The following is a 15,377-nucleotide window of genomic DNA, read 5'->3' as shown; positions in this document are numbered from 1 at the left end:
CTCAGTAGTTCAATTTTAAAGCATCTAGATTCAACCAGCAATTTCCCTTACATTAATAGTTTATATATCTTTGGAAGAAAAGAATTGGAGAGTGGAGATACCCTGACACAATTGTAGTGATGGGAAATGGAGTTCCTGGAAGGAGGAAGAACAGAATAAAAAGAATAATAAAGCATGCAGGTGAAAATCACAGATAATCATTCATGAAAAAAATTCAGAAGGTAATGAAAGTGGGACTAAGATGTAAGCTGTAGGAATAACAAAACAGACTAATGAAGGGAAAGCAGATGCTAACTTCCAAGGACGGGGAAAAAAAAAGTAAAAGAAAACAGTGATTGGCAATGAAAAAAGAACGACAGGATTTAAATTAACCTCCCCCCCACCCCCACAAAAAAAAGAAAGATTTCAACAACTTTTCCTGGCAGACAGCTTTTCCAACTGTAAGTTTGTGAAAAAGGACAGGTAGTTATTACATACATGTATAGGCACATACATATACTTTAGATCCTATAAGTTAAAGTAACTGAAAAAAGAAACAAAATTCAAAAAGTATAAAACCCAAAGATATTTTGCTTCTTCACTCCTTTTCAACAGTTTACTGCAGTCTCAGTTCATATCCATCTAATAAATCATATTTGTCACCTCCTGATTGAAAGTATAGATTATCTGGAATTTAAATTTATTTCTTTAGATATACATATGCACACAATCAAATACCAAAGTTTAGACAGAAAAACTTATTGTTCCATATGTATTCAGAGACTAAATTTTCTTCCTAAACACACTTAAGTTTACACTGCAGTGAAACAGTGAATGAAAATAGTCACATGTGATGGAACAGGCTACTCATGTCTTGGCTTTTCTTTCACACCATGCACACAGCAAGTAATTTTATAGCCATCCAGTCATCACAGCATCTTTTAGTTTTCTTTCCAATCTAATACCACCAAGGCAAGATGTTAACAATTCTTAATGTATAGGTTTGCCACATCATTTTTGATCATTTATTCTGAACACAAGCAGGAATTGAACTTACCCCATTAAGTGCATTTTGTTCTGCTTTCACACTTACATGTAGTTTAATAACCTGCAAGACAGACAGACAGACATTTTTACTTTTTTAATAGTTTCTTCATATGAAAGCTGTAGCATACAAGAAAAAATTCCTGGGCTAGGTTTTTGTCCCATTTCATAGCTAGCTGGTTCCAGGGCCCCACCGGAGTTGCAGTGCAAGAACTCCCCCCACTTCTATAACAGCAGCATCCCGCGTGCTCTCTTAAGGAAGAGTTGCCACACACGGAGAAAGAACTCGAGCTGCTCTGCTTTCTCCTCTTCCACTGTGTTTGACAGTACACAGGGGAGAATCTGCATATTCCTCACTGCCTCCTCCTCCCTTCTGCTGATTCAGTTCCGCTTCTCCTTCCACAGAAACCCATAACCAGGCCACATAAGAATAGTCCAATGTCAGAGAATTTGCTGTAGAAGGAGGAGCAGTGTCAGCAGGGAAGTGTCTTGCGCAGGGTGACCTTACCTCATTAGGGGGTTCAAGGTGTTTAGAAACAGCACTGTTCCTCAGGCTGCGGTTTCAGCTGCCACCTACATATTTCAGTCACACTGCAGGCTGCTCCCAAGCGGGGTGCTCTGCTTTGTGCCCCTACTCCCAGCTGCATGCCTCAGTGCTTCCCTTGGAGCTAAGTCTAGTAGCTGCATAAACATAGGGCGAATCTGGTAAGTTAGTTGCTCTGATGCCAGGGAGACCATGGAAAATGGATGGTGGGTGACTAAATGTGGGTCCTTGTGGCACTAGCCAAAGGATCAAAGCAGGCATTCAGTAAGACTACCCTAATTCTACAACATATCCACCTACCCACCCTTCTTTCTTTACTCCATAAGGATTTGTTAAGACTCTTCAAATATAGGTATTCTATAGAACATCCCTCGCCTCCCTTCACTAAAAAAAGAGTTACTAGTCTTTGATTTTATAATATTACATACCCATAAGTTAAAAAGTATACTTATATGAATTATTACAGTAGGTATATGGGACCATATAGTTTTTTGGAATAAATATTATCAGAAGAACACAATAATTCTAAAAATTACAGAAATGTGGAAGTCTTTGATAAGCACACACACACACAAAAAAGCTATTTCAAGTCTGTGAATAATAAAATTTCTTTTAAATATGAAAAAGGGTAACCTGTATCTTTGCTTTTAACATTGGGTTAATTCAAAGCAAAAAAATTTTGTATTCATATATCAATCCAAACATTTAGCCTTTCAGTACCTTAAACACATATCGAAGATAAATAATGAATATAGCAAATGCACCGCAAGTGGTCCAGCTAACCAAAGCAAGAGACACCACCACACACACTCTTCTGGGTGTAATCAGCTTGTTATCTTTTTGAAGTATAGAAGGTCTAAAACAAACAAACAAACAAACAACCCTGATATTATACTCTTGTAACAAAATCAAATTTTCAAAGATTAAAGAATAATTCTGTTTCATGAATGACTGAAAATAATTAATCATTCCTAAATATTGATTAGCCACTGGAAAAATAAAGTTACCCAAACTGTAACATATACACCAACTGTGAGGTAAGCAACTTTGTAATACACTTTCTCATCAGACAAACTAACAAAACAATCTTACAGCTCTGAGAAGGTATGTCTGTAACTAATGCACTACTTCACTTTATTTGGGGAATATAAAGGATAGTCTGGTGAACATAAAGCATTAGAGAATGCTAACTCTAGATCTGCACCAGTCATCAAGTTCATTCCAAGAGAACCAAGGTCTTATTATTACTGCAGAGTTACATCGTGAAAGTGACTCCCGCTGCAAACGTTAATACACCGCAGTGCTCCACGGTAGCACAGCAACGTGCAGCATGCTAAGCCTCCAAGAGGTTAACTCTGTGACAAACGTTCTTCACAGACAGGAACTGCTGCTTACTCATATTCGGAGACACACAGGAAAACTTATTTTAAGTTTTTGGATTCCAGCTGATGTGACTAAAAGACAAGAATGAGTCTGACATCACAAAGATGAGCTGAGATGGTGTGAAAATGAGGGGAACAGGGGTGGGAGGAAAGGCAGTAGAACTACTAAAAAGTCTTTTCTTCTTGGAAATACACTGGACATTCCAGTGTTAAAATAGATATTAAAAACAGGGAAAAAAAAGTTATTTGGAAAATGTAATTTTAAAAGCCTTTGCAACAAGTATTGAAAATAACCACAAAAAGGCAGCTAGTTGACAGGAACAAGCAATTCCATAAACAGGTGGTGACAAATTCTTTGAGCTCCTGACCTTATCAGATGAATTCAGAATATCGATCAAAATCCAAGTAAACATCATCTATTTTAGAATGACTTATAGAAAAGAAATGTTTTTTCAAGAAATTCAAGGCTAGATCAGAACCTGTGTTAAGATACCAGAATTCCAAAATGAACTAGTTGACTTACAGGCAGGCTGCACAAAAATATTATTTTCCTGCCTCTGTCCAAGACATTCTCAGGATTTTTCTAGTAATCAAAAGATTTAGTGAAAAGAGAATAATTAAGCTAAAAAAAAAATCCTCAAAAATGTATTAAGAATAACTTCAAAACTTAAAGGGAACCACTTCATCACTTAAAATCATCACCAAAATTTCTTAGTGTTTGCTGTAATTTTATAAACAAGAAGGCTGAGAAGAAACAAGAGAAGAAGAGAAGAAGAAATGGCTTACAACACATGTATTATTTGGTAGAATAATAACAGAAGTGCTAGCGATGAAAACAAGAAAGAGTTCATGTTGTGTGTGTGTGTTCCCATTAGAGTAACCCAACTAACTTTCTAGAGAAAGAGTTTCTGTTGGCTCAAAACTAGGCACTGAGGATTGCAACAGCATGAGAATAGTCAAACAATTAAAATAGCTAAGCACATTATCCAATTTACTAATTTACTCTTCTTTCAAAATATTTTTTAATCTTCCTTTCCTATTTTTTTAACCTCCTTTCATATTTCAGTACTCACCTGTAAATACATAAAATTCCGGTGTTCTTAGACACCATCTGTAAAATTTATCATTCTTGAAGATTGAAATTAGTGTCCAAGAAATTTTTGTTGCACAAACTTGTTTGTATTCCATAATGTAGATTGCAATGTAGTACTCATTGTTCAGTATAAGACAATGCTTGTAATCCCTTTTCTAAATATATATATATTTATTTTTTGAGCTGCCTAACATGAAAAGGAAATAGTTCAGTTGCTTTCTTTTCCCCAACAAGGTTTCTTCAAAAACAAACTGAAAATCTTCAAACAGTTGGTGAAGGAAACAAGAAAGCAATTTACATTCCCTTTTGAAGATGTGCAATAAGGAATATGATGCATATCTCATTAGTACTTAACATCGACAAATCCAGATGGCTAAAACTAGGTACAAATTGCATTGCCAAATTTAAACTGCCCAAGTATTCACATTGAAACAAATAAAAAAAATTGACAGTGTTTCAATCATTTAAAAGAACATCATTATAATGTCATTTTACCTTACTAGAGTTAACCATAATGAAGAGAAGAGTCTCAGAGATGAAGAGAAAAATACACCACTCCAGTATGCAATGCCTGTCCCAAAAAGAAATAGAATCAGGGACACAAGGGGGAACCATGCATCCTGACTACTCAGTACAGCAGCATCCACCTCTGGTAGTGACAGTGAATCCCATATCTCTCTAAACCAGTTAAACCTGCCAAAAACATGAAAGCAGTATTACTTATCACCTCCAATTGCCATTACAGTAAGATATACATGAACTATTCTTCCTACTACAGCCTTTCAAACAAAATCACAGTCAGGTATTAAAAGACCACAGTGAGTACAAATAAAGTGTTCTTCTTCCCCAGCAATAGTTTTCCTGAAACTTCTGTTTTGGAAGCTGCTTTAAAAAAAAAAAAAAAAAAAAAAAAAAAAAAAAAAAAAAAAGAGAGAGAGAGCAACACCCCAACCCCCCCACAAACTTACCCCAGCAGAAACACAACAATGCTTATAACAGGGTCTACTTTGTAGGGTTTAGCTGTTCTAACTAGTTCAAGGGAAAATTCTGAACAGTGGCCTAGAATCAAGAACAGAAAGCATTAATAATTAATACTTTGTCATAAACTTTAACAAAGAAGCTCAACAACAGAAAGTAAATTAAGACAAAACTTTGAAAGTTGACTTTAAAACAAGATAACTGCGTCTAATAACACTAATGTAAGTCAGCATACTCCATCAAAGACTGTATTCACTGGATGACTCAAGTAACATGACACAATAACTTTTAGTGAGATTACTGAGTTTGTGACAAATACCACCTGACTTTTAATAAAAATGCATTTTGTCACAAGATGTATCTAAAAAAGCCAGTCTGTAAATCTCATCTTTGTGCAAGATTAAGGTATTTTGTGCATATTAACAATATATTTTACACTTTTAGATGTACTTTTACGCAAACTTCTATTAATATTACAGTATTGTGCAATACACCTATCACTTACAAGGAAGGGATAGCAGAGCAAAACAGTAAGTCTGGCACTGCTAGAAACAGCCTTGAAGAACTACTAACAAACAAAAATTGAAGTTGAAGTGCATAGATACAAGTGTTTGTACAAGTGCCGTGATATTTAACATAAAAACGTCCACAACAACTAGTCTTTAAAGAAATTACTTATCTAATTTACTGTTGGAAAACATTTGTGACGGGGAAAAAAAAAGTCTAGAAAGTTACCTGTTGATATCAATGTGCTTAATTGGCCTCCATAGGTAAGAAGAATATTAGAAACAACATAGACAGGAAGAGAGCAGCCATGGAACCTTATTATCTGGAAGACAAGCATATAAGGATTTATATATATGCACATATGTATACACACACACCCACATATAACATTATCATGAAGTAACCATTATAATGTGATTGGAAAAATCTTTTTTAAAGGATGTAAACCATTTCCCATTTTGATTCATGAGTATTTGATAACCACATTTGATAACAGAGTTATATACAGAAAATACTCAGATCTCTCATAAATGGCTACCCACGTGTGTTTTGTTCAAGGACCAGGTCACAAATGGGACAATTTTTTTTTCCAGTCAAGACAAATGTGAAAAGAATACAGCATTATGTTAATCGTGGTTTAGTAAAATAAAAACATCAAAAGCAAAAAGCCACTTTCCAAGCAATGCATGCAATAGCTACATATGTTTGTGGGCAAAGAATTTTCAGAGATGTCATTTCACATATGTTTTACTTGTCTTCCCCGCTGCCCCCAAGTCATGAAGTGATACCTGATTATATACAGATAGCATAGAAACTCTTCTAAAAGGTCAACATAATTAAGAATACTTGATATAAATGCATACATTTAAATAAAGAAACTTGTCAGTAATATTCAGCACTACACTTAGGTGCTTGGGAATTAAATAGTTTTTAGAATCGGAGATTGCAGATGGCTAGTCTATTTTTACTGACACCAATGTGTAGATATATTCTTCATGTATGACCAAAGAAAATTTGCTAAAAAAAGGAATATATGGTTCTGCTTAGACTTTTTTTTTTTTAAACCGCTGTTTCATGCCAAATATAATTTTCAAGTCTGAACACATGACTGACTCATCAGGCAAAGTAAAGATGACCTACATTATCATCCCCTTACAGATACTGGGTTAACTGTAATTCCAAATGCTAAACAATCATTTATATTAGCTCTCTATAACTAGAGTGCTTTCCTAGTTCTCTAAAAGCTGAGGCCTAACATTTATCTGGATAGGATGCCTTGTTAAGTGACAAGGTTTTAACTGATCATTAAAATAGCATCTTCAACATATCATTCCTCTTGGCACCAAGAAGGAATTTAAGGTACCATAGCAGGGGAGGGGGAGAAGAGAGGAAGGAAAAAAAACTATATAGGTTCTAGCAATAGAAAAACAAAATCTAGTATTAGAATGTTTTCTTACTTGCCCAAGAATCTGTAAAAGTGATGTCTTCAGAATTACCTTGATGAACAAAAAATAACAAATAATTTGTTGAGTATTATTTTGTACGATGGTAAGCATAAATACAAAACACTTATTTTCAAAAGCTAACTTAAGTATTAGAATACAGCAGTCCCACAATTTAGATGTACAACAGCTTACTAGTGATCTTATAAAAAGCAAATTATATTAAAGTTTTTCTTAAAAATGAGCCCAACATTCAATAGTGCCCCAGTTTTTGCAAAATACTTTTAACATGCACTACATTCAAAAAAGAGCAAAAAGCCCACCTTTACATTTGATTAGTATTTGTTTTGCTTAATTACCTACATAATTTCAAAGACTGAGGTAAAGCCAAAAATCACACAGAAATACAAACTATACAAGCTATAAAATAAATTTGTATTACTCACTTCATACTGACAGTCTGAGGAAGAGTAAATATTTAACCCTGGAACACTGCTGTCATTTTCAGGCTGCGCAATGTGCAGTTTTGCAGAAATCTCAGTAAAAGATGGAACTCTGAAATAGCAACTTAACTGGTAACTCTTTACTTATAATCAAAAAAGCCAAATGCATGATAGTCTTCAACAAGAACATGTAAAGCAGAACCAGTATATCAAGTGTCACAGCAGCTAATGATATTTTGAATTTGTCTATTCAATTACAAAGAACTACATTACATTCTCAATTCAGTGTCCTCTGAACTGGCAAGTGCTGTGGTACTACTGAAAACAGACAGCAAATTTAGCTTTAGTGCACACACTGCCTCACAAAACTTGTAAATGAGCTGAGTAAAGAAAATAGGTAAGACAGATTCTCAAGAATACCATTCAGTCTTCTGCAAACATTAAGTTATTAGAGTAGAAAATACAGGAAAAAAGTAGGGAGGTATCCTTAAGGCCTCTAAAATAAAAAGAGAAAGACAGTTTTCCAACTAGCTGATGTTAAATCAAATTATTCAACTGTGATTCATGAACGGCACATATTTCAAGCCATACAAGTTGCTCTGATGTCAGCACTATGCTGGTGAAGCAGCTTAGTGCTGCTGGGTGATCCAAACCCAGGGCTATGGGAAGAAGCCAGTACCTGGATCAATCTCTCTTCCCTACTCATGAGGTGGGTCTCCACACGCTATACTGTTATGTACTGTTACTGTTATGTACCAAAAGGACCTCAAAAATTGTGGTGAAAATTTCAGACCAGAAGATCTGTCTTCCATTTTCAGAAAATTAGTAAGGACTATTAAACAAGCAATTAGTAGATCTATTAGCAGATATATTTATTTTGAGGAAAAGTCAAAAGAGCTTCTTTGTCAACAAGGGCAGAAAGATAAATGAGAGAAAGATGCAGAAGCCAAATGCTTAAGACTGGTGAACAAGTCTCCTCAGAAATATTACCACAAAAGGATGTAAACCCTCTTCCAAAAGATATCAAGAAATAAATTAGAATTATTAAAAAACTTACTTAGCTACAATTACTGAGTCTTCATGTGACCAGGGTATATGAAGTCTGTAAACGCTAGGTTTTCTTTCTGAAAAGGAAGAGAATTCAAATTTTATCATTAAGATATGGCAAGTGTCTGCAAAAACTAAATGAAGCAAATTTAATAGTCATCCCACTGTATATAGACAAAACCTTTGCTATGTGCCATTTCCTTAAAACCACATCCAACCACACATGCATAGCTATACAGATCAATACTGTTACTTTTTATACTTTTATCTATAAAGTTTGGCCTGGTAAAACTTCACCGTAAGAATTTAAAAATGCAAATGAAACAAAGGTGGCATACAGACCATTATACAGAATTACTGTGCTTGCAGCTACTTTGACCAAAAATGAGGTTTTTTTTAAACACATGCTGTTACTGAGCAAGGCAGTGAGACACTAATATTTAAAGTCAGGACAGACATGAGAAAACTTTTGTATTTCACTATACAGCTGTAACATCAAGCTAATAAATCCATCACTTTATTAAAAAAAAAGTCCTTTAACATCCAATTCTGTCTGAGTTCATGTAGCTCAACATTCAAATTTGACTCCCATATTTAGCGCAGAAAAAAAAAAAAATCCTAGCCAATGTTCTGTTCTTGAGAAACACTTTCAACATAACAAGAATCTTGCTGAAAGTGCCACTTCCCTTGCTGGGAAGCAAACCATCAAACATATGAGGACTATTTCCTTGTTTGCTTTGAACTATCCTTCTCAACAAAAAGTGGAAGGTGAAAGATATTAGCAGAGACGGTTGAACAGATTATAACAGTACAGCCTAAATCGCATTGCATGATAGGATGTTTGTCTCCACAAGTTTCAATCTTGAGAATTTTCAAGATGCTTTTTTTTTTTTTAATATAAATTTATACTTTTAGAGAACACTTATATTTACCTTTGAGTAACTGGCAATGGCTCTCTATATAGATTTTGAAAGCTTGATATATCTAAAACAAAACAAATATATACATATATGTGTTTGCTTATATTGTCCAAATAGTGGTTACATTAATTTAAAACATTAAGTAGTAGTCTTACTTGGTCAAAGTGCTGGAGTTGTACATTGTAAAGTAAGCCTGTCGAATTTAATAGAATTTTACTTGAAGAAAGCCCTGGAAAGAATGTGTTATTTTCATGTTAGATAAAATAATCTGAGAACTTGCTACATCTTCAGATTGTTTTTTTTGTGGAGATTTATATGCTTCTATATCTGTTAGACAAAAAAAAAATCTTTTTTTTTTCTGTTAAGGGGAACAGTACTAAGTTTAGTAAAATAAAAACCCGTCATTGAAATTTTGAGGCAAATTTATTATCCAAAATGTTCATACTAGCAGTTTTCCATGAGTAATATGCTATACTTACCAAAAGAAAAAAGATGTGTTACAGGAAGCTGTACTGTTCTGGAATCCTCTTTGAAGAATTCACAGTCCAAAGTAAACTGCAATTCAGAAGTAATAAATACACATCTAAACTGAGCACAGCCTTTGCTCTAGTCAAGTTCTCTTCACAGGCTCAGGCAGAAGACAACATGCAAATACTGAAAAGTTACCTCTCCACACTCAACTAATAGGGAAGGCTGGTAATTGGTTCTTGTACACAACAGTACAAGTTTGGACAACTTAAACATAACTTCCAGGTTACTTTGGCTTTCTCCCATTTGCAGCTGCCTTTAAAAGGCTATTCAAACAGCTGAGAATGACCAGAATTTGGTTCTCGTCCCATCTCTTTTTTTTGAGTGTTGCAAAGAAGAGTAATTTGTCCAAACCCTGGATACAGTTTTCTAAGCAAGAACTCTTTAGTTTGCCCCTCCTGAAGTTTTATTATGCAAAAGCAGGACTAAAGTATTCAACATATATGAGCTGCACCATCTCTAATATGTATTTAGTTCACTTGAAAATTATTTCCCCTCCCATTACAAATCCAGCATTTGTTTATCTTTTAAAAGCAGTTTCCAAGATTTAACGCTGAAATGCAACTCAGCAGGTAAAGTTTCACAAACGATCTGTCTTCTTTTTCATGATTACCCAGGACACTGTACATTACTAATTCAACTGCAAGGCATCTTTGTCACAACTACCTGAAGGTATTCATGTAAAAGAATATTAAAATCAATGCAATTGCGGTGAGCAACTTCTTGGATTGTGGATTATTATACCACAGATGCAGAAACACTGGATTCGTGTTGCAGAAAGGCCTATTAGATCCACTTAGACTTTTGAATTCAAGGTCAGTGCTCTGCTATTTTCAGGGCCAACTAGTAAGACCTGCCAGACCCAGCCAGGTATACGCAAAGCCTGCTTAGATTCACTGCAAGTGTTCGTCTGACCGGGTTTCTGAGCGGCTTGGTGCGAAGCTACTCAACTCATCTGGTAGACGCAGTACGAGCAAACTCTACATAGTTCAGTCTACCATGTTATTTGCAGTGTCAGACCTTGCTGAGCTGTCTGTAGCACACTCTCCAGAATGTATATTTGGTGTCTTCAATTATCTACAGTATTCTCTGCTATGCTGGATAAGAGAACTGACTGTTCAAAAAGCTAAATATTCAGGAATGCAATCACAACATTAAGAAAAACAAGGAATAAGAACAGAACCTCCAACAAAAACTCTGTGAACTGGTTTGAGAACAGTTGCTCTGTATCTTTAAGTACTATCTATGCCTTCTGTTTATAATTTTATCAACTGAAGGTGTTTCTGAGCTTAAAGAAATTAACAAAATTACTTTCAAACCATACTGCAGGGGAGGGCTACAGTTTGTCAAAGTAATTTAGCATATACTTAATATACTTCCTTTTCCTTCCAATATAGCATCTGAAAGTTAGGAGTAATACTCTGAGCAAGCAATTTTTATGTTTTTTTTTTTTTTTTTTTTTTTTTTACCTTATTGCCAACTGTGGGTTGGACATAAATGACAATGTGGGACAAAGAAGGATAATCCTGAAGTTTCAGTATTACCACCTTAAAAAAAAAAAGTTGTTTACTGAACATATCCCTTAATTTTCCCCTTGCCCACTTTCCAGATGAAGTCCACCTCTTGTGCCCCTTCCCTCTGGGACCCAACTGCACATCTCAAAGCTGTGTTTAGAATCGATCCTTTTCCCGTGATCTTCAACTCCCCCACCAAACACCTCTCCAGCTACAAGATATGTACAGTGCATACCTTGACAGTTGGAAGTAGCTCAGCTCTCCAGGATAAATCAGTGGCTTCCAGGCTGCAAAAATTCAAGTGTTTTAAAGGATAAACATAATAATTTTGCAGGCACTAGATTATGATAGTGGATTAAGATACCAGCTTTTTTCCAGCTCCTTACAGATCCACAGGATTCCAAATTAAGAACAAGTGTGTACAGTCAGCTAGCATAGTAACTTAACCAAACTAATCATTTCAGATACTGCAAAATTTTTTTTTTTTTTTGGGGGGGGGGGGAAGGCAAAGCTGTAACTTTGCCAGACACAACACAACATTCAGCAGTTATCAGCCACTGACACATAGTGAAAATTCTTAATAAGCCAAGACAGCACAGGTATTAAATTAACACACAGTTTTATTAGCATCTTTAAAAAAGAAAAAAAAGAAAGAAAACCACAAAAGTATCCATTTTTCCTATGGGAACATCCAAAACATACCATTTGAATCAAATTGTACCAGCTGCTGCAGACCTTGCAGCACTTCTAAAATTGTGCATACTTTAAGTTAACACAATGAACAGCAAGACATTCATTCAGTCATTCTAATACGTGATTTTTAGAGTACCAGGATACTTTTGTTTCTCTAAATAGTGTTACCTGATGGCAGGACAAAGTCCACAGCAAAACCACTATTATTAGATTAGGTTTTAGGCAGCAGTTCTGAACTAGGCTAACCTGGACTTGACGCTGATCAAAGGGTATACAAAAGGAGTAACAGGCAACTTCCCCTTGGACCAGAGAAAAAGTAATTGTGACATCTGGCTACCAGTGGGATGCAGGACTCTGTGGCTATATGCCTCAGCACAGAAACCAAAACAGATAGATCTACAGTGGCCTAATTCCACCTGCAAGCTTTCCTCGATCTAAAGAGCAGATTTAATTTACTTTGAGCAGAGTTCGAAAAGGTAAGCTAAGCCAGTGCAAAAAATAGAAAATTTAAATTCTTTTTTTGCAATAACCTGATTCAAATTATCACAATATCACCCACCCGCATTTCTAATTATTTTTATATGCCAACAGCAGTTTTGGAATATTAAAAAAAAAAAAGAGAGAGACAGAGAGAGACAGAGAGAGACAGAGAGAGACAGAGAGAGACAGAGAGAGACAGAGAGAGACAGAGAGAGACAGAGAGAGACAGAGAGAGACAGAGAGAGACAGAGAGAGACAGAGAGAGACAGAGAGAGACAGAGAGAGACAGAGAGAGACAGAGAGAGACAGAGAGAGACAGAGAGAGACAGAGAGAGACAGAGAGAGACAGAGAGAGACAGAGAGAGACAGAGAGAGATTCAATGCACTCTTCTAAAAGCTTTGAATGACACTTGATACGTCTTCTGTCACAGGATTCTAACAAGATTTTGAGAAAGCCTATTTTTTCCTGTTTTCTTCATGACAGAGAAAACACATGAGTTATTCATAGCAATAATTTTACTTTTCTTGCCTATCTCCTCCTTCATAAGCTGGTATACTTTAAATGCTTGAACACCCAAACATAGTCTTACAAGATCTAGCTAAATAAAAACAGGAACCACTTATACTCACCACATAGATGAATTACTGCTTATACAGCCATAAATCCAGCTACTCGTGTCCTGTAAAATCAATACCATAAGAAATTAAATTAATGATGTGTGAATGTATTTATAGACATAAAAAAGTAATTCTTTACTCCAAGCAACTTAAGAGTTAATGCTGACAATTTACTCCAAAACTTACATACATGCAACTATTTCAGTACACCAGATGTCAGCAATTGTTCTAAAATCCTCCGATAGCAGAACCTGCTGCATTTAACTTACTAAACAGGAGAAACAAACTTCCATCTTCACCCTACTCATTTTCTATTAAACTTGTCTACAGCAGCTATCACTACAGTGACCCACCTCTCTTAAGACTCTTAAATGCTGAATTGTAAAAGTATAGATGATGATACAATATAGTCTCTCTCGGATTTCCCCAACCATCTACAATTAAAGATATCCACCCCATTTTGTCTTTATTCCACAGCAAAGTCAGACTCCTTATTAACAGCATGTGATGGCCTCCATTAGAAGTCTGTCATCATAATCTTGGAATTACAATTACAAAGATAAAAAGATGAAACATGAGAGTGAAAAGCATTTTTTTTAAAGAACTGTTCTAAATAACTTGTTTGTCACCTTTTCTAACCATGAATCCATTTTCTAAAGATGAATACAGGATGTAGCAAACAAACTTGCATCATTTCCAAAAAAAAAATCTGTCCTATGAATGATGTAAAATTTAATTTTATTAGAGTTTAAATCTTTTCTAACCAAAAGAAATGTCTCAAGGTACTATCCTAGGTAGAGAAGGAACACTTCATATTTTTACTGGTCTACTGGGACTTTTATTTTTGTTCTTCTTATTATAGAATTTAAGTATTTTGAAGTGATTCCACCATGAGACAAGCACCTCAGACGTGGCTCTGTACCACCTCCTCCTCCTCAAACAGTACTAGTCCTGTCATTATGATATTAAAATGAAGGCAAAAGTTGTCCTATCCAAAGGCAACTGAGATCACAACAAACGTGTAAGTTCTGAAATGCTGCTGCTGGGAAGGACAATTAGAAAAGCACTGAGTATACATACTCTCTTCTCATAATGGCAGTATGTACCTTTTCTTTGGCGGGGAGGGGAAGGAGTGGTACAGAGACAGGAGGAATGGAAAGTGAAAGCATCTCAGTGTTCTTGCCACTAATCTAAAGTGCTCATAATTACGAAAAGCACATTTATCCATCTCCAGTTTGCCAAGAAATTACATTCCTTCCTTTAAAAAAAATTCCCCAAAAGATTTAAGAAAATCTTGGCTGAAATGAACACATACATCTGGAGCTGAAAGTATAAGAAATGGACATTATCATCTCTCTTCTAAACAGAGCAGACAGCTGAGAAGCTGCTGCTCTCTCTGTTGGCTCCCATTCATTTCCACTGCTTAGCTGAAGATCTGTGTAGCTTTTCAGACTTGCTTGAATCTTGTGGAAAAGCAAACCTACCAGGAAGGGCTCATAAACAGCCTTCCTGAATTAAAACTACGGTTGAATCCTGGCAATACTAAAAATAACTTCTCCATTCAAAACTGCACTAAATTAAAGGAGAAAGGAATCAACAGTATCTGGGGCTAACCATAAGAGACCCACAAATAAGACATTTGAGAGTTAAGTGGCATTGAACGTTTCAGACCTTGAACACTAAAAGTAACATGCTAAAACAGAAAGTAGATCTAACACAATTTATTAGGCTGTGAATGTAAATGGGTGTCAGTAATTTAAACTATTATTCATTAAATTGTCTTAAGACTGCAGAGAATCTAAATTAAAACAATACAGCTTTATAAATAAACTCAAAGTTTTTTTTTTTTTTTTTTTTTTTTTAAGTATTTTCTCACCAACATACTGTTTTGACAGTAAATGTGACTGTAGGATTTTCTGCGGCTTGCAAGAGGAAATGTGAAATATTTTCCATCAGAATCCTTAAAAGAAAAAAAAAAAGTTCATTAGTAAAGAAAATAAACATAAAAATGCAATTAGGAAAAAATGTTACTTACATTGTAAACTGAATAGGTCCATTTTGAGGTTTTGACTTTAATCCACGTGAAAGCTCCTAAAAATAAATATGTTTTTATATGCCACACTGAAGAAACTATTTTTCCTTATTTCCAAAAATCTTATCTTTTT

The 15,377-nt window shown here is 35.2% G+C and overlaps 1 protein-coding gene across 3 annotated transcripts in view; it reads right to left on the bottom strand.

Moving 5' to 3' along the window:
• The window catches only part of PGAP1 (post-GPI attachment to proteins inositol deacylase 1), a 41,204-nt gene that overhangs the window by 10,602 nt on the left and 15,225 nt on the right, over nt 1–15,377 (bottom strand). For 2 of the 3 annotated variants that reach the window (XM_067298910.1, XM_067298911.1), the window contains exons 9-24: nt 15,248–15,303; nt 15,089–15,172; nt 13,225–13,274; nt 11,657–11,708; nt 11,377–11,454; nt 9,859–9,934; nt 9,535–9,608; nt 9,392–9,443; nt 8,470–8,536; nt 7,416–7,524; nt 6,985–7,023; nt 5,756–5,849; nt 5,011–5,101; nt 4,538–4,735; nt 2,288–2,423; nt 1,037–1,087 (exon numbers count right to left, since the gene is read on the bottom strand). In XM_067298910.1, coding sequence (XP_067155011.1) covers nt 1,037–1,087; nt 2,288–2,423; nt 4,538–4,735; nt 5,011–5,101; nt 5,756–5,849; nt 6,985–7,023; nt 7,416–7,524; nt 8,470–8,536; nt 9,392–9,443; nt 9,535–9,608; nt 9,859–9,934; nt 11,377–11,454; nt 11,657–11,708; nt 13,225–13,274; nt 15,089–15,172; nt 15,248–15,303 — 1,307 coding nt within the window. Of the gene's footprint in view, nt 1–1,036; nt 1,088–1,531; nt 1,705–2,287; nt 2,424–4,537; nt 4,736–5,010; nt 5,102–5,755; nt 5,850–6,984; nt 7,024–7,415; nt 7,525–8,469; nt 8,537–9,391; nt 9,444–9,534; nt 9,609–9,858; nt 9,935–11,376; nt 11,455–11,656; nt 11,709–13,224; nt 13,275–15,088; nt 15,173–15,247; nt 15,304–15,377 lie in introns of those variants that run through there. The other variant, XR_010884536.1, reaches the window with a different exon arrangement.

Source organism: Apteryx mantelli, chromosome 6, assembly GCF_036417845.1.
Source record: "Apteryx mantelli isolate bAptMan1 chromosome 6, bAptMan1.hap1, whole genome shotgun sequence".
In the NCBI taxonomy this organism is placed as follows: Eukaryota; Metazoa; Chordata; class Aves; order Apterygiformes; family Apterygidae; genus Apteryx; species Apteryx mantelli.
Note: the sequence above shows the minus strand (reverse complement) of the source record. Positions and strands in the feature narration are given on the sequence as shown.